This window comes from Akebia trifoliata, chromosome 16, assembly GCF_017979445.1.
Source record: "Akebia trifoliata isolate Shusen 1 chromosome 16, ASM1797944v1, whole genome shotgun sequence".
Taxonomy (NCBI): domain Eukaryota; kingdom Viridiplantae; phylum Streptophyta; class Magnoliopsida; order Ranunculales; family Lardizabalaceae; genus Akebia; species Akebia trifoliata.
This window is the reverse complement of record NC_141390.1, coordinates 2,918,830-2,945,588: the sequence shown is the minus strand read 5'-3', so window position 1 is coordinate 2,945,588 and position 26,759 is coordinate 2,918,830. Positions and strand designations below refer to the sequence as shown.

General features: G+C 34.1%; 2 protein-coding genes across 3 annotated transcripts; both read left to right on the top strand.

The window, feature by feature from the left end:
- Positions 1 to 15,507: 15,507 nt before the first annotated feature.
- LOC147382267 (endochitinase EP3-like) lies at positions 15,508 to 17,203 on the top strand. The gene is made up of 2 exons (XM_086428217.1): positions 15,508 to 15,867; positions 16,614 to 17,203. The coding sequence occupies exons 1-2, from the start codon at positions 15,564 to 15,566 to the stop codon at positions 17,021 to 17,023; spliced, it is 714 nt and encodes a 237-aa protein (XP_086284343.1). The 5' UTR covers positions 15,508 to 15,563; the 3' UTR covers positions 17,024 to 17,203.
- Positions 17,204 to 17,810: 607 nt separating this feature from the next.
- Positions 17,811 to 24,514, top strand: LOC147382266 (endochitinase EP3-like). 2 transcript variants are annotated; one of them, XM_086428215.1, is made up of 2 exons: positions 17,811 to 18,177; positions 23,908 to 24,514. In XM_086428215.1, exons 1-2 carry the CDS (start codon positions 17,874 to 17,876, stop codon positions 24,318 to 24,320), a joined length of 717 nt encoding a protein of 238 aa, XP_086284341.1. In that variant the 5' UTR covers positions 17,811 to 17,873; the 3' UTR covers positions 24,321 to 24,514. The 2 variants fall into 2 exon arrangements, with proteins under 2 accessions (XP_086284341.1, XP_086284342.1); XM_086428216.1 differs by lacking the exon at positions 23,908 to 24,514 and adding an exon at positions 18,514 to 19,147 and having other exon boundaries at positions 17,814 to 18,177.
- Positions 24,515 to 26,759: the final 2,245 nt, after the last annotated feature.

The window sequence follows — 26,759 nt, the reverse complement described above, 5'->3', positions numbered from 1 at the left end:
CATATTGAATATCCATCTCAACATAGTCGATGGTCAAATATTCTGAGATGCTAATAATAGAAGTGAATGTGGCCAATGCATTTGTAAATAGGTTCTTGGCTTGTGGCATGTACATGAATAAAATTCTGGTAAAATTTGAGCTTAGTTATTCATTATCGTCTTTGACTTGAGTAAATAAAATGACTTTATCCAAGAAGTTTGTCTTTAATGGTTCATAATCGGGCAACAAATGCTCAGTTAAATTATCACCAATGACTTGTCTTTTGATGATTTTCTGAGTGACATAGGTGAGATCAAACTCAGATAGGAGTAGTTGTCATTTTGCAATATGACCTGTTAGCGTTGTTTTTTCAAAGGATCCATTTGAACGATGAACATAGTCGAGTAGCTGAGCAGATAATCACATAACCATTGGGATGCCTATACTAATGCACAACAAGTTTTCTTAAATGCTGGATACTTTTCCTCGTAGAGATTGAACTTCTTGTTGAGACAGTAAATGACTTAATACGCAACCCACTGGTATTTCTTATATTGAGATGTACATTAGCAAATGTCGCCCTTAAAGTATAAGGGATCAAAACTATAAATTGGTCAAATACTTTTTAATCTTGTCAAATATTCTTAACAATCTTCATTCCATACTTTCAATACATCTTTCTTGAACAGTTTGAAGGTCGACTCACAAATAGGTGTGAGTTGAGCAATGAACCGACTGATATACTGTATTCTACCCAAGAATACTCTAAAATCTTTCTTTGACACATGTGCCTTCATTTCAAGAATTTACTTGATCTTTGCTGGATCTATCTTAATGTCTCTTTTGTCAACGATGAATCCCAATAGTTTTCTCGATGTTTTCTTAAAGACATTTTATCGTGTTGAACCTTTAACTGTATTTTCTCAATCGATCAAACAACTTCTTCAAATTTACCAAATGATCTTCCTTTAGACCGGACTTGGCAATCATGTTATCAACGTAAAGTTCCATCTCTTTGTGGATCATATCGTGGAATGAAGTTTTCATTGCACATTGATAGCTTGTCCTGACATTTTTTATCTCGAATGATAGGAATTTATAGTAGAAAAGTGCCTTGAGATGTGATGAATGATGTCTTCTTTTAGTTTTTTTGATATATTTATGTGGTTGTATTCTAAGAAACTATCCATAAATGAGAATATGCCGTGTGCTACCGTACTGTCGACTAGAATGTCTATGTGTGGTAGTGAAAAATTATCCTTAGAGTTGGCTTTGTTCAACTCCTAATAGTTGATGCACATGCGTAATTTTCTATTTTTCTTTGGCATTAGAATGACATTAACGAGCCATTCAAGGTATGTAGAGACTACAAGAAACCTTTCTTAGAACTACTCCATTATTTCATCTTTAACCTTGAAAGTCTATTTTGGCTTTAATCTTCACAATTTTTATTTGATCGACTTGCGTTCGGGAGCAGTTTGATTTTGTGAACGACAAGATTTGTATCTAAGCCTGACATATCTTTATAGGATCATTCTAAGATGTCTTAGTAATTGTGTAACAATTCGATCATTTTTTCATTTTGCTAAGGTGTTAACAAGTCTCCAATCTTGATGACTCATTAGTTCTTTTCGATATTGAGATTAACCAAATCTGCTTCCTCAATGCTTGGCTAAACATTTTTTCATGACGTTTTATGAATTCTTTAATTTCTTTAGAAAGGTACACCACTTCGTTTTCTGAATCTTCTTCGATCTCCAGAGGTCAAAGTCGAATTAAATATCGAAGTTATACTCATCTTTTCAAACTTTATTCTGTCTAAGTATTCATTTGATTGAGACAAGTCCCTTGAATCCTGATTTTTTTTTTTTTTTTTGGAAAATATCTATTTTTTAGATATTGAAAGGTTTTTATTTTTATTTTTTATTTTTGAAAATATTTGATTTTTTCTTGTTTTAAGAGTTTTTTTTTTCGAATATATAAAATAAGAACAAGCATTTATAATTATTAGTAATGATAGGGAACCCTCAAAACAGTCTTTCCCCAAGGATGAGGGCCCGTTATAATCGTCGAGCAATTGGATTCGTCTAATGCAATTTTTTTAGAAGCTTCTACAACCTTAAAGGTAATAGGAAATTCCTTTTAGTTATTCAAAACTTCCCCTTTTCTTTACGGGATAGATGAGATAGGAAGGTGGTTCCCTTGATAGTTCAAAAATGACCATCACATCTGGCTGACTATTTTTAGGGCCGGACATAATACCGCCGAAGCTTCGTGGAGTGATAATAAAATCCCAATTGAAGCTGATAGGAAATGGTGATTCTTATTTCTTGCTCGTGGCAACTTTTACTTTCGTGGCTCTTAGTGGAATCCCCATTAAATAAGATATTAACACCGTCCACAAAAGTAGATGGGGACTCAACAACCAAGTTTTTTCATATGTGCCTTGGCTTGAAACTTATAGTCTTTAATTTTCTTGCTAGTTTTAGTAGTGGTTTCTCGAATAGGCCATCGGGTCTAGCTTGCGATCTTGGAAAGCTAACATTGATATGAGGAACCTTACCCAGGTTCTAAACGTTTGGTTCACGGATCTGTCTCCTCGCTAATTGGGATTCCTTCTTCTTCTTGTTCATATTAGCAATGTTATTTTTCGTGGGCCTGAATTAGAGACCAAAGTAAAGGGTATGATAATTTGCGATAATCAAAGTGGTCAATAGTCTTCCATTTTCATTACCCGTTTAATCATTAGATTTTTCTTTGACAACTCTGCCTTTACGTTTTCTTTCCATTTCTCGACATTGTTGACAATAATATAGGGGTATGAGTGATACATGATCTTGTCTTTGGTTATCTCTACATCTATAAACAGAACGTTCAAAGATCAACCAGACAGGATCAGATTTTTTACAAAAACCGATATCATTCTTTGTCCCATTACGAACTTGACTCTCTGGTGTAGGGACAAAGGGGTTGTTCCTACTATGTAAATCCAAGGTCTTCTTAAAAGAAGGTTGAACATTGCTAGTATTTCCATGTCTTCGAATGTAACCTCGAAGGTATAAGGGTTGATAATGATAGGCAATTCCAAATCCCCAAAGAATCCCTTCTTGATTATTCAAAACCTTGGACAACCTTATTATTTTGTCTAATATTAGACCAGTATACATTTAGCTTATGAAAGGTTTCCAAAGGACAAATGTTTAAGGTTGAGTCAATATCAATCAACACTCGATGATCATCCCTTTGCACATGATCATGATGTTTAACGGTTCTATATGCCATCATCCTTCCAAGATAAATTTACTTTCAGTGAAGACGATCGAGTTGGGTGTTATGATTTGCCTTACTGTTTGCTCCAGTTGTGTTAGTGAAGTATTTGTGTGCACATATGACTTGCCTAAGACCTTCAAGAGGGTTTCTTGATGCTCCTCTAAGCTTTGTAAGAAGCCTAAGATGCTGATTTAAGCTGGGGTTGTATTCAACTGCTTCACTATGTTAAGTAGTAGTTATTTTAGGACTCAAAAATTTCATGTCTACAACTTGGCGACTCTACTAGTGATAGCTAGTAGGCTCAACCCTTACGCATCATTTTGTATACACACTAGAGTTCACTAATTTGATTATTCGAAATCCATTTTTTTAAATGGTGCAGTGGAAACGCAAGAGTATAAAAGGGGACACTTTGGCCTTAGCCATTTCAAAGATAAACTGGCCTATGTTGAAGGTAGCCATTGCATTCGAGGACCCATCTCATTATGTCTTCCATTTTAATGGACATGAACTATGTCTTACGATTGAGGAGCTGGAGACATTCTTGGACATCCCATCTAATGAGGGCAAAGAAGCAGTCATCCCTAAGCACAAGCCTAGAAATACCTTAAACATCATGAATGGCTAAAGATATCAAAACCTCATATAGAGAAGGAAGCATTTAGAGGATATAACGTATGTTCTTTTGATTTTCTATTGACGAAGGGGTGGATGTCACTAGAGGATTTTCAATATGTCGCCAAATGTGGGGCTTTTACCTTAGTAGTAGTCAGACAATTACTACTATTGAGAAGTAACATCATGTCAGTTGATTATTGTGCAACATCCATATTCAACATCAGCAAGTTCGGACGCTTCTCTATGATCTATATAGTGCTTCTCCTCAGTCTTTCCCACTATACTCGCCGAGGTGGTGGAAAGTTTTATGGATGTCCTACATTTCTCCAATCATGGCTCAAAGAGCATATACAAGCCCATTAAAAGCTCATAATCAATGTGTGACCTAAGCCTAGCCCAATCCAAACTAATATGTTTGAAGATACGAAACCAATCTTGACTTCAGTTGAAGAATATTCAGCATTACTCTCGAGCCTAGAATCTACTCAGAAACATGCCATCGCACTTGAAAAAGTCATATTTTCTAAGGATAATCGCATTTTCCAAGGGAAATCGTTGTTTCTTTTATTTTTCATGTGCAATCATACAGACCTTAATTGAAGATGTATATATCAATTCATCATTAAATCCGAACAATTTGCCTTAGAGTTCAAGCAAAAGTGCTTTTTTATTATTATAGATATAACCTAATATTTTATATTGTGTGTGTGTGTGGGGGGGGGGGGGGGGGTGGTAATTACTAAAATATAAAGCAGTTATATTGATTGTAGTATGTCTTAAGCTTCAATATCTGATTAACTAAAGATTTGAAATATATGACTATTAAAGATGAGTGGAAAATGTAGTGATAGTTGTTTTAGCAAATAATTAATTAATAACTATAATGTCTTCATTTGATTAAGAGTGCTGATAATATGGCACAGTTTTGACGCACGCCCTCGATGTGTTTACTCACAGACCAACAAATGTTTGACATGTGGCAAGAATGAGATAAGCAATAGAGAGATTCTGTCTCTTGCTCGCTGCCCACATATTTATTTTTTTAGATTTCAATTCTTAAAAAGGGTTGTTGGCCCACATTGATTATCACATTTACAATCTAACAGCACAGCCTTGTAGATTTAATGAAAATATTCATATTAAAAAAAATATTATTTTTTGAGCTTAATCCATGGTGTTAAAAATGGACGACCAGCGAGCACAAAAATTTTAAAATAAAATTCAAGGGTGAAAAATAACTATTTTTTTAAAGTTCATATAATTTTGTCCTCTGCAATTCCATTACATCAGATCATGTTTTTGAATGTCACAAGGTGATCAAATCGGAAAGGTTTTTTATTTTTATTTTTTATTTTTTTTTATTTTTTATTTTTTCTTTTTATTTCACTGTGGTTAAGAAAGAGAAAATGACATCAAGGACGTTAGCCAAAAACTGTAACGTATTATCAAAATTATTTCGGAAAAGATGATTGCCATTTTAATGTGATATCCCACTATATGTAGAAGATACACATTTTAATGAAATAAGGTATGAAATTTAAATTAGTAGAAATCGATGAATCGACCTATATTTACTCTTGCATATATGATTATAGGGAATTCGTTTTCAATGGAATGTGAACTTTTAGGGAAATTAGTAATTGGGAAAATGAATTGTGATATTTACAAAAATGTGACTAACTTTTGATGGAATTACGATTCTGGCTCACAGTTCATTTTAATTACTAAAACATGAACCATAACAATATCGAAGTAGGTTTTAAAGTGAAAATTTTGCATGTTTCGCTACTTTTAGCAAGATCGTCACTATACAAAAAATTAAATCTGTGATCACATTACTTGAAAAATCTGCTATTTCATACATTCAAATTTTGGTAATTAAAATGAACAGTTAGCCAAAATCATAATTTTGGCAAATTTGGCTCACAAAAAGGTAATTTACTCAATTGGATTCTTATTTGCACTAAAATGTTAGAGGTGATTGAGGGTAATCATGAGAGAATTATATGAGGAGATGGGAAAATCATTTTCCCTGGGATTGGAGTAGGAAAACATTATCCCATCAAGCGTGGAAAATCTCTTTGGGAGAGAAAATACACAATTATACACATGAAAATCACTTATTTTTTTAGGAAATTTATTTTTTTTCCTTCATTTTCCATGCACAAATTATATAAATCAAAGTTAATATGCATATATCAATTCATCATTAAATCTAAAAAATTCATGTTAAAGATTTCAAAAGAAAAATATAAAATGATTAATTAAGAAACCATCTAGTATGTAAATTATCTTGCTACACGTAGGAGATTATTCTCCTATCATTATTGTTACTTGTATGTATTATGTTTAATTAATCCAATGCAAGGAAATTAAACAAAATGCCATTTCAAGAATATTAAACAAAAGTACATTTATAGAAAGTACTATAATACTTAATATTGTGAGGTAATTGATAAAGCGGTAGCTTTATTATAATATGATTCACTAATAGAATTAGTGAACTATATATATAGGGTTCACCAGACAACATTAGGGAGACCACATTTGTCTTGTTTTGGTTAGAAGTTTCGGAATGGGTTGATTTTTTTGTGAGAATGATCTCTATGGTGAAGAAATCATCCTCACGAAAAAAAAAATCGTCCACACAAAAAATTAGTTTAGAATTGTGAATTGTTTAACTGTTGATTTGTAAATCACTTTTGATGGGGTTAGAAGTTTCAAATTAGGCTGGTTCTTTGTAAGGAAGATCTCACCACCATAGAGATCACTCTCCATACAAAAAAAAAAAACTTCTCAATTCGAAACTTTTAAACTATATAGGACAAATAGTGTTTCCTACCTTTGTCCCCCTAATGAGGTTTGCCGAATGCTACTCATATATATATGGTCATGCTCGGCCTCCAACGTGTTTTGTCCTACATGAGTTAGAAGTTTGGGAATGAGCTATTTTTGGTGATAATGATCTCTATGGTGAGGAGATCATTTTCACCAAAAATCAGCCCATTCTGAAACTTCTAACCCTTACAAAAGTGATTTACAAAAAATAGGCGGTCCACAATTCTTAAACTTGTAAAATTGGGGTTAGAAGTTTAGGAATGGGTTGAATTTTGGGAGGATGATCTACTCACCATAGAGATACTCCTCATAAAAAATCAACGCATTCCAAAACTTCTAACTCATGTAAGACAAAATACATTGGCCAAATAGTTGGCTCTTGAACATTGTCCATATATATATATATGGTGGGGGATGCTAAAGTTGTTAGATGTTGGGTTAAGTCTCGCAAGGAATGCAATCCACATGTTTAGTTGTCACCGTTGAGTTTAGAACCCTGAACAAATTTCCCATGATAAGCCAGAGGAAAGTGAGGGTGATGTAAAATCATCATGCCCCTAATGCCCTAGGCGACTCTTGTGCTACAATGGCTGGACCAAAGGATCGTGATCCTGCGAGAGCCAGTTAACCCAAAAATGCGTCCTCAGTTCAGATTGGACACTGGAACTCGCCTACATGAAGTCAAAATCGCGAGTACCGCCGATCAACCATACAATAGTGAATTCGTTCCCGGGCCTTATCCACAATGCTCGGCACCCTATGGGAGTGGGTCATGTCTGAAATTGTTACCTTAACCGCAAGAAAGGGGATGCTGAAGGCAGGACTTGTAACTAGAGTGAAGTCGTAATAAGGTAGCCCTACTAGAAGGTACAACTGGATCACCTCCATTTCAGGGAGAGCTAATGCATGTGAGTTTAAATGTAGTTAATGAGATTTATATGACCTACAATTTTCCCGGTAGACATATTACCATAAACCATATCCTATTTATTATGGCTACTATACATTGAGATGTCCTAGACACTGTCAAAATATTGAGTCGTGATAAAATGACTCCCATGTGGCATACTCAAGTGACTTCCATGAGGTGACATGTGCTAGAGCTGTTCTATACTCCTCAATATACAAAATTACACATATTTATGGGGATATGCAGTTGTGTATCCCAAGGAGTACAAATCAACGATTCTAACACATGTCATGTCAAGGGAATCAATTGAGTATGCCATGTGGGGGATTCGTTTAATACTCAAAAATATAACATAACATTTCCCTCTATAATGAAATGAGTCTAAAGCCAATTGAAACCTGTTGAGTTCAGTCTTACATCGGGCACTCATTGTTTTGTTTTTCTCCTTATATGCTTTTGAGCCTCTCCACTCATTGCCAATTGATTTTGAGTTGGACCCCAAAATTTATCACGGTATCAGAGCAGGCCTTTCTCTCATCCACAACACTCAGTTCATATCTTCACGTGCTTTAGCCTATCCCGACTCATATGTTTGGGGCGTATTGCGTTTAGTCCCACATCGGAAACTCATTGTCTTGTCTCTCTCCTTATAAGTTCTTGGGCCTCTCCCTCATTGCCAATTTGTTTTGAGTTGGACCCCCAAATTTATCAAAACCCAACCTATATGATTGTAAATTCAAAAATCTAAGTTTATTTATAAGGAAAAAAAAAATAAACAACATTTTAAATAATTATCAAGGGTGTTGTGCGGATAATTTTTTCCTTCAACTCCAACACCTCAAGATCATCAATGAGCAATTCTTTACTTGTTGATGTTGCTTTATCGATCATTTTCTATTGCTACTATCTTGGAGCATGAGTATGCTTCTTATCAGGGCGTCTTCGATGCTTAAGTTGTACTTATAAATAGGAAGATGAAGAAATAAAGGTCAAACCATACCATTATTCCTTTTTTTCTTTGCACTTCAAAAAGATATATTAAAATAAATTTACTTTTTTTTTTCTAGAATCACCTTCCTTAAATTATAATTTTAGTAGTTTTCTTACACTTTGGGATTCTCTAATTATTATATAAAATATCCCAAGGATCCATGACTTTTAATATCCAATAATTTTGCCATCGTGAGTTAGGTACGCCCGCAATATATCGGAAAAACTCCCTTTAATCGATCAAGATGGATAAACTATGAAGTTTCAAACAGAGATAAACAAAATATAACACAAGAGATTTATGGGGTTTGGAAAAATTGCCTACGTCGACGGGCGACAATGATAATTCTTTAGTTTTGAAAATTGTATAAATATAAAACAATTTAATTAGGTTTCTGAACTTGAAACACAAATTTTTTAAGGATAAAAAAACACTAAGAAATTGTATAGACACCCAAAAAAATCCCAATCCTGAGCCCTCAAAATCCCACACACCCAACCCTAGTTACATCCAGATATAACTCAAGTTAGGGTCATAAATCAACACTCAAGACAATCAATTTTTCGTACGTCCATTTTGATACACATCTATTTGAACCATCACAATGATGGTCCTTAAATCTTTACATTGGTGGGTCCTGCCCATTTGACTTCCTCTAAGGATTTATTGTGATGTGCAATCATCATGACCACTCCCGCCTCCACTTTAATGATTTTACTCTTACCCTTCCCTCTGTTTTTTTTTTTTTTTGCTTTTTTGTTTTTGCAATTCTATACCTTTAGACAAAGGGTTTTAATTTTGAGTCGAGCTAGAATGAGCTTAGCGGAGGTGGACATATGAGGGACTCCTTGACGTGTTGGCGTGTGCATGTCCATAAATGTGTTTCACTCATATCTCGGAGAAAACACATCTACGGGCATACGCATACCACCATGTCAAGATGTCCCCCGTGTGTCCTCTACTGAGGTCACTCCTACATTAATCTTTAATTTTTACAAGTCAAATAAAAAGTTTTGGTGACATTACTAAACCAAATAAGATTTTGAAATATTTTCGTAATTAGATAATTGTTAGCGCATTTGTAAAACTTTTGTAATGAATTTAGCTTTATACCCTTCCGATTTCTCAAAAATCACACAATTGATATTTTAAAATCAATGGGTACAAAGGTAAATTCACTATAAAAAATTTCACACGGTTAATATAGTTGTGTAACTAGAGAAAAAAATTTATTTGTTTCTATAATTTCATCCATCGAATTTAGCTCTTTTTTCATGTAGTGTTTAAAAGAATCGTATCAAATTTACACCTTTTTCCATATAGTGAAAGATAAGAAAAAATACCGAATTCCTCCAATTTTTATCGGACATCTAATCGATTTGAATATGGGACTAGTAAGGATTTTATCTGGTCAATGGAAGACTATCTTTCCCTTGGGGCTCTTGGCTAAATGCTTGAGAACATTTACCAGTTTGTCAACAAAATTCTTGAGAAAATTGACTCCAGGAAAAATACATCCCCCCACGATGTGGTGTCTCGATCGGTACCAAATCATTTTTTTATGTTAAATTTCATTAAAAAGAATTGGTTAGGATGACCATCAAGAAATAATCAAACCTAATCGTCATTGTAATGACTTGTGACATTATTTTCTCTCTTTATCCCAAGATGGAACCTTCTTGGGGCTTTCGTGTTAACATTGAAATAAATCCCATTTTAAAATTAAATTTTGTTACTTACATATTTTGTATCCTACTAAAATATTGTGAATAGAAATTTACAGTAAAAATACTATAACCCATCAATAAAAATTAATGTACTTAGTTGTCCCTCCGTAAATCCTAGTAAAGTTTTGTTGGGTATTTTATCATACTCTATCGAGTGCTAATCGATGCAAATATGTATATATGAACTCAAGATTTTCCTTGAGAAATTATTTAAAACTTTCCCATACAAAGGAAGGTGAGGATGATGTAAAATCATCATGCCCCTAATGCCCTAGGCGACTCTTGTGCTACAATGGCTGGACCAAAGGATTGTGATCCTGCGAGAGTCAGCTAACCCAAAAATGCGTCCTCAGTTCGGATTGGACACTGGAACTCGCCTACATGAAGTCAAAATCGCTAGTACCGCCGATCAACCATACAATAGTGAATTCGTTCCCGGGCCTTGTCCACAATGCTCGGCACCCTATGGGAGTGGGTCATGTCTGAAATTGTTACCTTAACCGCAAGAAGGGGGATGCCGAAGGCAGGACTTGTAACTTGGGTGAAGTCATAATAAGGTAGCCCTACTGGAAGGTACGACTGGATCACCTCAATTTCACGAAGAGCTAATGCATATGATTTTAAATGTAGTTAATGAGATTTATATGACTTGAAAATTTCCCGGTAGACATATCACTATAAACCATATCCTATTTATTATGGCTTCTATACATTGAGATGTCCCAGACACTGTCAAAATATAGAGTCGTGATAAAATGACTCCCCCATGTGGCATACTCAATCGACTACCACGAGGTGACATGTGCTAGAACTGTTCTATACTCCTCAAAATACATAACAACACATATTTATGGGGATATACAGTTGTGTATCCCAAGGAGTTCAAATCAATGATTCTAACACATGTCACGTCAGGGGAATGAATTGAGTATGCCATGTGGGGGATTCATTTAATAATTACTTCAAAATATAACATAACATTTCCCTCTGTAATGAAATGAGTCTAAAGCCAATTGAAACATGTTCAGTTCAATCTTACATCGGGCACTCATTGTTTTGTTTTTCTTCTTATATGCTTTTGAGCCTCTCCACTCATTGCCAATTGATTTTGACTTGGACCCCCAAATTTATCATGGTATAGCTGGCCTTCCTCTCATCCACAACACTTAGTTTATATCTTCACGTGCTTTGGCCTATTCCTTCCCACACGTTCGGGGCATGTTGTGTTTAGTCCCACATCGGAGACTCATTGTCTTGTCTTTCTCCTTATAAGTTTGTGGGCCTCTCCCTCATTGCCAATTTGTTTTGAGTTGGACCCCCAAATTTATCAAAACCCAACCTATATGATTGTAAATTCAAAAATCCAAGTTTATTTATAAGGAAAAAAAAAAAATAACATTTTAAATAATTATCAAGGGTGTTGTGCGGATAATTTTTTCCTTCAACTCCAACACCTCAAGATCATCAATGAGCAATTCTTTACTTGTTGATGTTGCTTTGTCGATCATTTTCTATTGCTACTATCTTGGAGCATCAGTATGCTTCTTATCAGGGCGTCTTCGATGCTTAAGTTGTACTTATAAATAGGAAGATGAAGAAATAAAGGCCGAACGAAACCATTATTCTTTTTTTCCTTTGCACTTCAAAAAGAAATATTACAATAAATTTACTTTTTTTCTTTTTCTAGAATCACCTTCCTTAAATTATAATTTTAGTAGTTTTCTTACACTTTGGGATTCTCTAATTATTATATAAAATATCCCAAGGATCCATGACTTTTAATATCCAATAATTTTGCCTTCGTGAGCTATGTACGCCCGCAATATATCGGAAAAACTCCCTTTAATCGATCAAGATGGATAAACTATGAAGTTTCAAACAGAGATAAACAAAATATAACACAAAAGATTTACGGGGTTTGGAAAAATTGCCTTCGTCGACGGGTCATAAATCAACACGCAAGACAATCAATTTTTCGTACCTCCATTTTGAAATACATCGATTTGAACCATCACAATGATGGTCCTTAAATCATTACATTGGTGGGTCATGCCCATTCGGCTTCCTCTATGGATTTATTGTGACGTGCAATCATCTTGACCACTCCCGCCTCCACTCAGGCATTTTCACTTACTCTTCCTTATTTTTTTCAATTCTATACCTTTACACAAAGGGTATTTTAATACGGAGGACACCTTGACGTGGTGGAGTGTGCATATCCGTAGATGTGTTTTACTCGTATCTTGGAGAAAACACATTTACAGCCATGCGCACGCCACCATGTCAAGATGTACCCCGCGTGTTCCCCACTTAGGTCACTCCAGCATAAATCTTTAATTTTTACAAGTCAAATAAAGAGTTTTGATGAAATTATTTAAGCAAATAAGATTTTGAATATTTACGTACTTACATAATTGTTAGCATATTTGTAAAACTTTTGTAATGAAGTTAGCTTTATACCCATCCGATTTCTATAAAATTACACAATTGATATTTTTAAATCAATAGGTACAAAGGTAAATTCACTATAAAAAATTTCACACGGCTAATATAGTTGTGTAACTAGAGAAATTTTTTTTATCTGTTTCTATGTTTTCGTCCATTGAATTTAGCTTAGCCCTTTTTTCATGTAGTGTTTGAAAGAATCGTATCAAATTTACACCTTTTTTCCATATAGTGAAAGATTAGACAAAAACACCGAATTCCTCCAATCTTTATTGGACATCTTCCCGGTGTGAATACCGGACTAGTAAGGTTGTTATCTGGTCAATGGAAGGCTATCTTTCCCTTGGGGCTCTTGCCTAAATGCTTGGGATCATTAATTACCAGTTTGTCAACAAAATTCTTGAGAAAATTGACTCCAAGAAAAATACATCCCCTCAAGATGTGGTGTCTCGATCGGTACCTAATCATTTTTTAATGTTAAATTTCATTAAAAAGAATTGGTTAGGATGACCATCAAGAAATAATCAAACCTAATAGTCATTGTCATGATTTGTGACATTATTTTCTCTCTCTTTATCCCAAGATGGAACCTTCCTCAGGCTTTCGTGTTAACATGGACATTAATCCCATTTTAAAATTAAATTTTTTAACTTACATATTTTGTATCTTACTAAAATATTGTGAATAGAAATTTACAGTAAAAATACTATAACCCATCAATAAAAATTTGCGTTCATAATGTACTTAGTTGTCCCTCTGTAAATTGTAGTAAAGTTTTGTTGGGTATTTTATCATACTCTATTGAGTGCTAATCGATGCAAATATGTATACTTATCACAAATTTGATTTTATAAAATCAAGATGACCATCAAGAAATAAACAAGCCTTGTCATTGTCGCGACATTATTTTCTCTCTTTTTGTCTCATGATGGACCCCTACATCATGGATCTTCCATACATGGTCAAAATTTAGTTTAAGCTCCACTTGAATAAATACCATTTTAAAATTAAATTTTGGAACGTACATATTTTGTAAGCTACTAAAATATTGTGAAAAAATCAGCTCAATCTGAAACTTTTAAATCCATCAAAAGTGATTTATAAATTATTGACAAAAAAACAACGGTCTACATTCTAAATCCCTTTTAATGGGGCTAGAAGTTTCAGATTAGACTATTTTTTTTTATTTTTTTTATTTTTATTTTTCGGATGATCTTCCCATTATAGAAATCATCCTAAAAAAAAATCAGCTCAATCTGAAACTTCTAACTCATATTTTGAAAATTTATTAATGTTACATTGTTTTTACATATGAGGAGATCATCCTCATCAAATATTAGTCCATTCCAAAACTTCTAACCCCATCAAAAATGATTTACAAAAAATGGACAGTCCACGATTTTTCAACTTATAAACATGAGACTAGAAGTTTTGGAATGGGCTGATTTTTGGTGAGGATGATCTCCTCACCATAAAGATCATCCTCACCAAAAATCAGTCCATTTCAAAACTTTTAACCCATGTAAGACAAAAATAATTGCTAAAATGTTGGCCAAAATGTTTGGTGCTGAATGGAACCCATATATATATATATATATATATATATATATATAGGGAAATGTTCAACAACAAACATTTTGGCAAAACATTTTTCAAAACATGGGTTAGAGGTTTTGGAATGGGCTGATTTTTGGTGAGGATGATTTCTACGGTGAGGAGATCATCATCACCAAAAATCAGCCCATTCCAAAACTTCTAACCCCATAAAAAATGGTTTAAAAAAAATGGACGGTCCACAATTTTTCAACTTGTAAATTGGGGTTAGAAATTTTGGAATGGGCTGATTTTTGGTGAAGATGATCTCCTCACCGTAGAGATCATGCTCACCAAAAATCAGCCCATTCCAAAACCTCTAACCCATGTTTTGAAAAATGTTTTGCCAAAATGTTTGTCAAAATGTTTGTTACTGAACGGGACCCATATATATATATATATAGGGGTAGCGTTCAATGGCAAACACATTTTTTAAAACATGGGTTAGAAGTTTTGGAATGGGCTGATTTTTGGTGAGGATGATCTCTACGGTGAGGAGATCATCATCACCAAAAATCAGCCCATTCCAAAACTTATAACCCCATCAAAAATGGTTTACAAAAAATTGACGGTCCATGATTTTTCAACTTGTAAACTGGGGCTCGAAGTTTTGGAATGAGCTGATTTTTGGTGAGGATGATCTCCTCACCGTAGAGATCATCCTCACCAAAAATCAGCCTATTCCAAGACCTCTAACCCATGTTTTGAAAAAATGTTTGCCAAAATATTTGCCATTGAACAGGACCCATATATATATATATATACTTACTTACTTTTATCCTCAAAAATAATTACTGATCTCTAAAAATTTTTCCCACTCTTATTTGATGGAGTCCTCAACTGTATGATTGGCTTCTAGAAAAAGTCCACTAGATATTATTGAAGATAAATGAATCTTATTAAACATTTGTTCCTCTTTTTTTATCCAATAATAAAGTGACACGCATACAAAGATAAAAGTAGGCAAACAGACCACGTATCCAAATTTGAAAATTCAAAAGTGTTATTAAACGCGTATTATACGTATGTTGTCCCAGTCAACACTCTTGACTTTAGAACCACCTCTTTTAATTCAAACCTTAAATATCTCTCCCTCCATACAACAATATAAATACCTCCCAACCTTATACTCTATTCTCATAACACCTAATTTTCATTCTTCCTCCAAAACCCCATTATTATTACCTAAAAATGATATCACCTTCTACCATGAAGACCTTTCTAACCCAAATTTCCATCCTAATTCTGATCACAATTCTTTTGGAATCCGTTGTGGGTCAGAATGGTGTCTCGGTTGCTGACATTGTAACCCAAGGGTTCTTTGATGGGATTATTAATAAAGCAGATGGAGGATGTGCAGGCAAAAACTTCTACTCACGAGACAGATTCCTTCAAGCCCTGAATTCGTACCCTCAGTTTGGTACTGTTGGATCCCAAGATGACTCGAAACGGGAGATCGCTGCTTTCTTTGCCCATGTCACACATGAGACTGGACGTAAGTTTTCGATCATAACTTTTCCTTTTTTCTTAACAAAACATGCAATGTCAACCGTTGAAATATGAAATCCAACAGATAAGATTTATCTTAGTGGTACGTGATGTATCCTCGTGATATACTTTTCAGCGGTTGGGATTACACATTTTTTCACGAGACAACAGATCAAAACTTATTTTGACATGATCTAATCAAAATTTTAAGAAAGTATATCATAACAACATGATTGGGGGCTTATCTCTAATGGTATTATGTTAATAGTGAAAATTTCATGCAATAAAATTTTTAGAAGAAAATAAATTGGAAGATATATATTCGGAAGTCGACTGATATTTGTGTTTTTTATATTGATATAAAATAACTATTTTTTATTCATTTAGATGTTTGTTATTCACCTAATAGTTAGTAAAGTTATAATTATTAAATATAAATACATAAGATTTAATAATTTGAAATTATATTTGAAATAAATCTTAGATATAATAGCATTTCCCGATGGGGTTTTCCAACCGACTCGGTGCATATGATCTATGTTGACTAGGATGCATTTTCTACTTGAATCACAGAGTTCATTCAAGCAAATTACGACTAAATCAACTCCAAATTTAACCGAGTCAACTTAGCCAAGTTACTAGTCGAGTCAACTTATTCAAGTTTCGAGTCAATTGATGAATTTCAAACATAGCTTATGATTTTAATGACCTTTTGATAACTAAAGTACCCTTTTAACTGTTTTGCTTGTACAGATTTTTGTTACATAGAAGAGATAGATGGTCCCTCTAAGGACTACTGTGATGAGACCAATACACAGTACCCATGTGTGGCCGGCAAGGGATACTATGGCCGAGGACCAATTCAAATCTCATGGAACTACAACTATGGCCCAGCCGGAAATAGCATTGGATTCGATGGCCTAAATGCTCCAGAAACCGTGGCCAACGATCCCGTTGTGTCGTTCAAGACCGCTTTGTGGTTTTGGATGAACAATGTCCATTCGATCATAACATCGAACCAAGGGTTTGGTGCCACAATCCGAGCAATCAACGGTGGTGAATGCAATGGTGGAAACTCTGGAGCTGTTGAAGCAAGGGTTGGGTACTACACCGATTATTGTAACCAACTGGGTGTGTCACCAGGTGACAACCTCAGATGCTAGAGCTATAGCAAAATGATTATCTAAATATTGGTTCTTCTTTATGATGAATGAGAATAAATTACAAGGAAATAAAGAGCCGAATAATGTCTTCATTTGGTTAAAGATGATTGCCCTTTTAATGTGATATTCCACTATATGTAAAAGATATACATTTTAATGAAATAAGGTTTGAAATTTAAATTAGTGCAAATCAATGAATCGACCTATATTTACTCTTGCATATATGATTATAGGGAATTCTTTTTCAATGGATTTTGAACTCCTAAGGAAAATAGTAATGGGAAAATGGATTGAAATAGTTATGAAAACGTGACAACTTTTGATGAAATTACGATTCCAACTTACTATTCATTTTAATTATCAAAACGTGAACAATAAAAGTATCAAAGGCTTTAAAGTTGTAGACACCCCAATTTGTATGGCCCCATGCAAAAAAGGCTGAAAAAAATATATTTTAAAATCAAAATGGGTTTAAAACCCGAACCCCTCCAAAATCGTTTTTATTCAAAATAAAAGATCCTTATGGCCCAATTGACCTAAAGGTCCATTATAAAACCCATTAAATTCAATCCTTAACCTCATTTCTAGAGTCCCAAAGCCATTACCCTCAAGATGTTGCCCCTGCAATCTTCATTCGACATCTAATCGTTAAAATTTGACTTTCTTTTCTGAAAATTCAAAGTCGTGTTGCCCCTATCGACACTCTTGCCTTCAGAACCACCTCTTTTAATTCAAAACTTAAATATCTCTCCCTCCATACAACAATATAAATACTTCCCAACCTTGTACCCAATTCTCATAACACCTTATTTTCATTCTTCCTCCAAAACCCCATTATTATTACTCAAAAATGATATCACCTTCTACCATGAAGACCTTTCTAACCCAAATTTCCATCGTAATTCTGAGCACAATTCTTTTGGAATCCGTTGTGGGTCAGAATGGTGGCTCGGTTGCTGACATTGTAACCCAAGGGTTCTTTGATGGGATCATTAATAAAGCAGATGGAGGGTGTGCAGGCAAAAACTTCTACTCACGAGACAGATTCCTTCAAGCCCTGAATTCGTACCCTCAGTTTGGTACTGTTGGATCCCAAGATGACTCAAAACGCGAGATCGCTGCTTTCTTTGCCCATGTCACACATGAGACTGGACGTAAGTTTACGATCATAACTTTTCCTTTTTTCTTAACAAAATACGCAATGTCAACCGTTGAAATATGAAATCCAAAAGATAAGATTTATCTTCAAGGGTACATGCTATATTCTCATGATATACTTTTCAACTGTTGGGATTATGCATTTTTTCACGAGACAACGGATCAAAACTTATTAGATATAATAGAAATTTACGATTAAATCAACTCCAAATTTAATTGAGTTAACTAAGCCAAGTTACAAGTCGGGTCAACTGATGAATTTTAAACATAGCTTATGATTTTAATGACCTTTGGATAACTAAACTACCCCTTTAACTGTTCTGCTTGTACAGACTTTTGTTACATAGAAGAGATAGATGGTCCCTCTAAGGACTACTGTGATGAGACCAATACACAGTACCCATGTGTGGCCGGCAAGGGCTACTATGGCCGAGGACCGATTCAAATCACATGGAACTACAACTATGGCCCAGCTGGAAATAGCATTGGATTCGATGGCCTAAATGCTCCAGAAACCGTAGCCAACGATCCCGTTGTGTCGTTCAAGACCGCTTTGTGGTTTTGGATGAACAATGTCCATTCAATCATAACATCGAACCAAGGGTTTGGTGCCACAATCCGAGCAATCAACGGTGGTGAATGTAATGGTGGAAACTCTGGAGCTGTTGAAGCAAGGGTTGGGTACTACACCGATTATTGTAACCAACTGGGTGTGTCACCAGGTGACAACCTCAGATGCTAGAGCTATAGCGAAATGATTATCTAAATATTGGTTCTTCTTTATGATGTATGAGAATAAATTACAAGGAAATAAAGAGCTGAATATGTAGTGAAAGTTGTTTTGGCAAAGAAGTAATTAATAACAATAATGTCTTTCATATGGTTAAATGTGATTGCCATTTTAATGTGATATCCCACTATATGTAAAAGACACACATTTTAATGAAATAAGGTTTGAAATTTAAATCAGTGCAAATCGATGAATCGACCTATATTTACTCTTGCATATATGATTATAGGGAATTCATTTTCGATGGATTTTGAACTCCTAGGGAAAATAGTAATGGGAAATTGGATTGAAATATTTATGAAAAAGTGACAACTTTTGATGAAATAACGATTCCAACTAATTATTTATTGTAATTACCAAAATGTAAACAATAAAAGTAGCAGAGGCTTTAAAGTTACAGACACCCCAATTTGAATGGGCCTGGTGCAAAAAAGCTCAAAAAATATATTTTTTAAAATCAAAATGGGTTTACAGCCCTAACCCTATAAAATCGCTTTTATTCAAAATAAAGGATCCTCAACGCCCAATTGACCTAAAGGTCCACCGTAAAACCCATTAAATTCAATCCTTAACCTCATTTCTAAAGTCCCAAAGCCATTTTCCTTAAAGCCCACTAACCTCCTAAGACCCCACTAAATCCAAATCCAATCAATTTCCAACCTCACCCTAACCTAAACCTAAACCGAACTCAATCTAATCCCATGGTTCTAATCAATTTCCAAACTAATCCTAACCCATACCCAAACCCAAACCCAAACCTAAGCTTAACCTAACCAAAACTACTAACAAATCACCTCCACAATCAATCTTTAAAAAGAAATCATTTTCATCATTATTCCATACCCTATGTCATAAACTACCCTCATCATTTTCTCCAAACCCTTATCACAAGCAACACGCACACCGCTTCACCTTAATCAAGTCACTTAATCGACACCCTCATACAACTTTTGTCATGTGTCACCATCTCCTCCACCCTCCAAAAATATTAATACCTACCCTCCTTATATAATCAATCTTCTAACCAATACCCACACCCCTTAACCTTACCTAACACTCAACTCATATAAGTTGAAAGATCCAATCCACTTGGGTAAAAAATAACTCACATCATTTTTCATATCTACCCCTCCTGTAAACTCAAATTCCCTACACCTCATCCATAAGCTTTATGTCATTTTTCATCATTTGATAATTTCACCCCATCTTACCCCAAAAGTCACCTCATGGTTATATGGAAACCCATCAATTTATCACAAATCCCCAATACTTGAACCCTCTCTTAAATCTCAACACTCTCATTTCTAAATCTCTCATCCCTCTCAACTTTAAGATCTCACTCGCCTCTCAACTCTCATTCAATTTTCCTAAAACCTCACTAAATTTCCTACTCAACTTCATAAAATAACCTCCCGCACCACCCTAATCGCCTCAGTTGTTACTGTTCATAGTTGAGCCAATGGGACTACTTTTTTAAGCCAATCAAAATTGTTTTGTGTTACATAATTTAACATTTGATGGACTTTTTAAGGATGTTTTGTACTAGAGTTAGAGGCATGTTTGTTTGTTATTAATTATTGTTTCTCAACTATAGGAAACAATTGGTAAATAATATTTAATAATATATTTAATATATTATTAATATAATTACCTGCGGTTCTCAGAAAATGCTGTTAATATGATCCATTACAAGCAGTTTAGACAAGCACCTCTAATAAATTATTTACCAGCAATTTCAAAAAAATGTTGTTAATAGAATATATTACCGACAGTTTATAAAGTGCCGCTAAAACAGTATTTAACAGCGGTTTCCATGAAATGCCGTAAATATGATATATTACCGGTAGTTTTTAAAGCGCCTCTAATACATTATCTCAGTGGCGGTTTTCAATAAACACTATTTATATTATATATTGCCGGCTATTTATAACCGCCAGTAATAGAAAAATACACGTGGACCAAGATTTGTATCAGTATTTCATAATCGCCGGTAATTGATAATAAAATCACTGAAAAAAATATATTATTGCTGGTGGTTCTATAACCGCCGTTTAAGCGCCGCTATAATTTTCCTCGATGCTATAATTGCTAGTTAAACGCTAACCACCATTGATATATAATACCAACGCTTCTTTATCATATGACGGCGATTTGAAAACACCGGTGAAGACCGTTTATTTTGTAGTGTACTTAACCAAATAAGATTTTGAAATATTTACGTACTTAGATAAATTTTAGTTAATTTGTAAAACTTTTGACGTGAATTTAGCTTTATACCCACCGATTTCTAAAAAAATTTACATAACTGATATTTTAAAATCAAATGGTTTCAAATGTAAATTCACTACAAAAGTTTCACACGAATAATAAAGTTATCTAACTAGAGCAAAAAATTTATCTGTTTCTATATTTTCACTAACTTAGTGAACACCACATGAAAAAATGGGTAAATTCAACACCAAGATCAGTCGAATTTAACCCTTTTCAAATAGTGTTTAAAAGAATTGTATCGAATTTACCCTCTTTTTAACACAACGGAAGATTAGAAAAAAATATTGAATTCCTCCAATCTTTGTTGGACATCTAATTGGTTTGAATATGGGATTAGTAAGGTTTTGGGTGAACCTCCGTTTTGCGAGCTAAAAATGAGTTATTTATCCATTCTCAGGACCTTGGATCAAGCTCAAAAATCTTTTGAATTTGAGTTTTTCCATGAAACCTAGAAGTCTGTGATGTTGGATTGCCAATTTGATAATTTTTGTCGGTCCAACGACCTTTACTAAGATTTCAAATCATACTAAGTTAGTCATGTTATCCAATAATGGTAAAATACTATGAGGCAGTCTCGGGATACCCTTATTCTTCTTCTTTTTTTTTTTGTTTTTAAATATTCATGTCTTGGTAATTAAAATGAACAATTAGCCGGAATCGTAAATAAGTGAAAAATTGGTCACGTTCACATAAATATCTCTAAGGTTTTTATCTGATCAATGGAAGCTATCTTTCCCCCTCAAACATTCCTCAGGGCTCTTGGCTTCCTCATTCTGTCTCCTGGCCAAATGGTTGGGAACATTGACCAGTTTGTCAACAAAATTGACTCTAGAAAAAATACATCCCCTTAAGATGTGGTATCTCGACCGGTACCTAATCAAGCCTAGTCATTTTTTTTATAAGTAAAATTTCGTTAAAAAGAACTAATCAAGATGACCATCAAGAAATAATAAAGCCTTGTCATTGTTTTTCTCTCTTTTTGTCTCAAGATGGACCCTACATCATGAATCTTCCATACATGGACAAAATTTAGTTTAATATCCACTTGAATTATTTGGAAATTGGGAGTTTATATCCGATCCTTCCCTAGGCTTTCGTGTTCCTCTGATATTTCGTGTTAACTTTGAAATAAATACCATTTTAAAATTAAATTTTGTAACCTACATATTTTGTAAGCTACTAAAATATTTTGAATAGAAATTTACAGTAAAAATACTATAACCCATCAATAAAAATTTGCATTCCTAACGTACTTGGTTGTCCCACCGTAAATTGTAATAAATTTTTGTTGGGTGTTTTATTGCAATCTATCGAGTGTTAATCTTTGCAAATATATATACAAAACTTTCCCATATAAATGTATCAAAAATCTATAAGCAAACAAATGCAGAGAGTAAACATTATCTGTTGTTAGGCAGGAAATTTTTTTCATGAATGGTTCCACAGCCAAATTTGACTTTAAATTTTGAATATTCAAACCCAAAGTAGACACGTATGGTTGCCTTATTCAACAATCTTAACTCCATCACTAACTACTTTTTCCTCCAAACAAAACTATAAATACCTCTCAACCTTTTACCACATTAATCTCATAACCCATTGCTCTCAATCTTCCTCCAAAACCCTATTAGTATTGCTCAAAAAAACAAAAAAATGGCATCCGCCTCTGCCATGAAGACCTTACTTATAATCCGAATTTCCATCGGAATTTTTGTTACAATTCTGTCAGAATCCGTTGTGGGGCAGAATTGTGGCTGTGCTCCAGGTTTATGTTGCAGTAAATTCGGGTATTGTGGTACTGGCCCCGAATAAGGTGGCCCCAGCTCCTTGTAATAGTAAAAGATAGTTGTTTAAATATAAATATATAATATTAAGAAATTTGACTCATCGAGACTGAGATAATCTAATTTAAAACTATGTTTATAACAAACATTAGATAATTGATCGAATTACTCAGTAGTGTTCCCAATCCGACTCCATGTATTTCTATGTTGACTTGGGTGTTTCTATTTCCTACTTGAATGACTGAGTCCACTTGAAAATTAATTGAGTCAACTCATTTAAGATTCGTGAGTTGACTCATTTGAGTTTTGAGTCGACTCTATGAGTTTTAAACGTAATTTATGGGGGTAAAATTACATTTTCACACCCTATAGTTTGGTGTAATTCTATAGTAACTCCTTAAAGAGTCATTTCAACAATTCCACTTATCTTCCCTATAGTTATATGTAACGGGGTCACTTCTCCCTATAGTTCTTTATATAAGAACTGTTTCTTTGGCACATATAGTATAGATCAAATGATTGAAAAAGTGCCACATCAGCCATACACTTAGATCCCATTCTTAAAATATTGGGTGTTCACTAGTCATTCATTTTCAAAGACATAGATCTAAAAGAAAAAATTATTTTTTGAGATATTTTTTTTTAAATCAGATTGAAATCATGATCACGAGAGGCTGAGACGTTAGTTTTTTTTATATTCCAAGGTAGCTCTCTCTCCTCCATTGACGTGAAAGTATATGAGGACCATAGATGCTTTTAATCGAATAAGCCAAACCACAGGGCTAAAGTGTAATTTACCCTAATTTATGATAAATTGGCCCTAAAAACAATCACTTTTTGGTAAATGATTAAAATACCCTTTAATTGTCTTGCTTGTACAGACTTTTGCTACGTAGAAGAGATAGATAGTGCATCTAAGAACTACTGTGATCCGAAAAATACTCAGTACCCATGTGTAGCCGGAAAGAGTTACCATGGTCGAGGACCGCTTCAACTCACATGGAACTACAACTATGGTGCGGCAGGAAACAGCATTGGATTCAATGGCCTAAATGCTCCAGAAACCGTGGCCAACGATCCCATTGTGTCGTTCAAGACTGCCTTGTGGTTTTGGATGAACAATGTTCACTCAAGCATAACATCGGGCCAAGGATTTGGTGCTACAATTCGAGCAATCAATGGGGATATTAAATGTAACGGCGGAAACCCTGGAGCTGTTGATGCAAGGGTTCGATACTTTACCGATTATTGTAACCAGTTTGGTGTGTCACCAGGTGACAACCTTAGATGCTAGAAGTATAGCATATCGATAGGACCAACCATCTAATTAAGTAATAGTTTTTCTTAATTTATGGAGTATGAGAATACATTAGAAGGATTTAAAGGGCGATATATATGTAATAAAAGTTGATTTGGCAAGAAAGTAACGACAATAATGTCTTCATCCAAGAAATACTAATGAAAGATGGCTTGAAATTTAATAAATTAGTCCAAATTGATGGATGTACATGCATTGACTCTTTCATGTGTCATTATATGAAAATAATAATTTATGAGGAAAAATGATCTCGTTGATAGATTCCACCTAGGGTGTCAATGGGTACCCAATCACCTGTTTACCCAAAACCAATTAATTGGTTTTGGGTCCACTATGAGAGATGCGATTCATTTTCAGGTCGGGTACGGGTAATAATTTTAAGGACCCATTAAGAATCAGTTCTCCAATGGGATAATTGGTTTTGGATCCACTATGAGAGATGCGATTCATTTTCAGGTCGGGTATGGGTAATAATTTTAAGGACCCATTAAGAATCAGTTCTCCATTGGGTATCCCATTAGGTAATTATTTGAAAGGATGTTTATATTTATTATTTAGTAGTATAATATGAAGAGATATTTCAATGTTTAATAATTTATCAAACAACTAACTTAATTCTCAAGTCTCAACCCTATCTATTTTTTAAACCTCTATCTTTAATTCTCTTTGTCCTTATCAAGTTTTGACTTCAAAGAAGAAGAGAATTGCCATCACAATCTTTTTAATTAAAAATTAAAACACCCCATTCATAGTTCAAAAAATACAAACAAATATAAGAGTTTGACTAGCCCTACTAAGTTAGTAATGATTTCACCTTTACTAAGGTTCCTTGGTCTCAACTTGTCACATAAAAAAATGTGATCCGTTGATTTAGAGTTGTGTAGAGGACAAAATTCTATGAACTTTGAAAAAAATATATTCAAAAATATTTAGGTGTAAGTTCGGTAGCCGTCCATTCTCAAAACCTTGGATCAACCACATATATATATATTATGAGTTCTTGGATGAAGTTTTGAGGGTTGTGGTGTTGGATTGCTAATGTGATAATCTATTTGAGTAAAACAACTCTTAGAAATTAAGTCAAATTAATTTTTCTTTTTATTAACAGGTACCAAATGGGTAGCGGGCATTTATTGGGTGGTTCTAGTTGTAAGTTTCTCATACCTGAAATCGGAACTGAAACCGATGTTCAAGTTTGAATCTGATTCTGGGTATACATGGAACCAACCCCCACCTAGGAAAATGTTGAAAGGAGAGTAGGTTTTTCGATTTGGAGGTGGGGATAATCTTGAAAGAATAACATTAGGAAGTGGGATAATAATTTTCCTAGGGCCACGGGTGTAATATTTCTGTTTTGGTAGGAAAATGATTTCTGGGGAACATGCCATCACACTTGAAAAAGTCATGTTTTTTAGGGATAATCACATTTTCCTAGGGAAATCATTGGTTCTTTCATTTTTCGTGAGCAATCATACATAACTTAATTGAAGATGTATAGATCAATTCATCATTTAATCTGAAAATTTTACCTTAGAGTTCAAGCAAAAGTGCCTTTTTAGTATAGATATAATCTAATATTTTATACTGTGGGGGTAATTACTAATGGATAAAGCAGTTATATTGATTGTACAATGTATGTCAAAAGCTTCGTTATCTGATTGACTAAATATTTGAAATATATGACTATTAAAGAAGAGCGGAATATGTAGTGAAAGCTGCTCCAGCAAAGAATTAATTAATAACAATAATGTCTTCATTTGGTTAAGAGTGCTGATAATATGACACAGTTTTGGCGCACGCCCTTCATGCATCTGCTCATAGGCCAACAAACGTTTGACATGTGTTACGAATCATATCAGCAATATAGAGATTCTTTTCTTGTCCGTTGCCCACATATTTATTTTTTTAGATTTCAAATCTTAAAAAGGGTTGTTGGCCCCACATTGATTATCACATTTACAATCTAACAACACAACCTTGTAGATTTCATGAAAATATTCATATTAAAAAAATATTATTTTTCGAGTTTGATCCATGGTGTTAAAAATGGACGGCCAATGAGTGCCCAAATTTGAAAATAAAATTCAATGGTAAAAAATAATTATTTTTTTAAAGTTCATATAATTTCGTCCTCTGCAAATCCATTGCATTGGATCATGTTTATGAATGTCACAAGGTGATCAGATCAGAAAGTTTTTTTCTTTTTCTTTTCAATATGGTCAAGAGAGAAAAAATGACATCAGGGTTGTTAGCCAAAAACTGTCATATTACCAAAATTATTTCATTAATGATGATTCCTATTTTAATGTGATATCCCACTATATGTAGAAGATACACATTTTAATGAAATAAGGTATAAAATTTAAATTAGTGGAAATCGATGAATCAACTTATATTTATTATTGCATATATAAT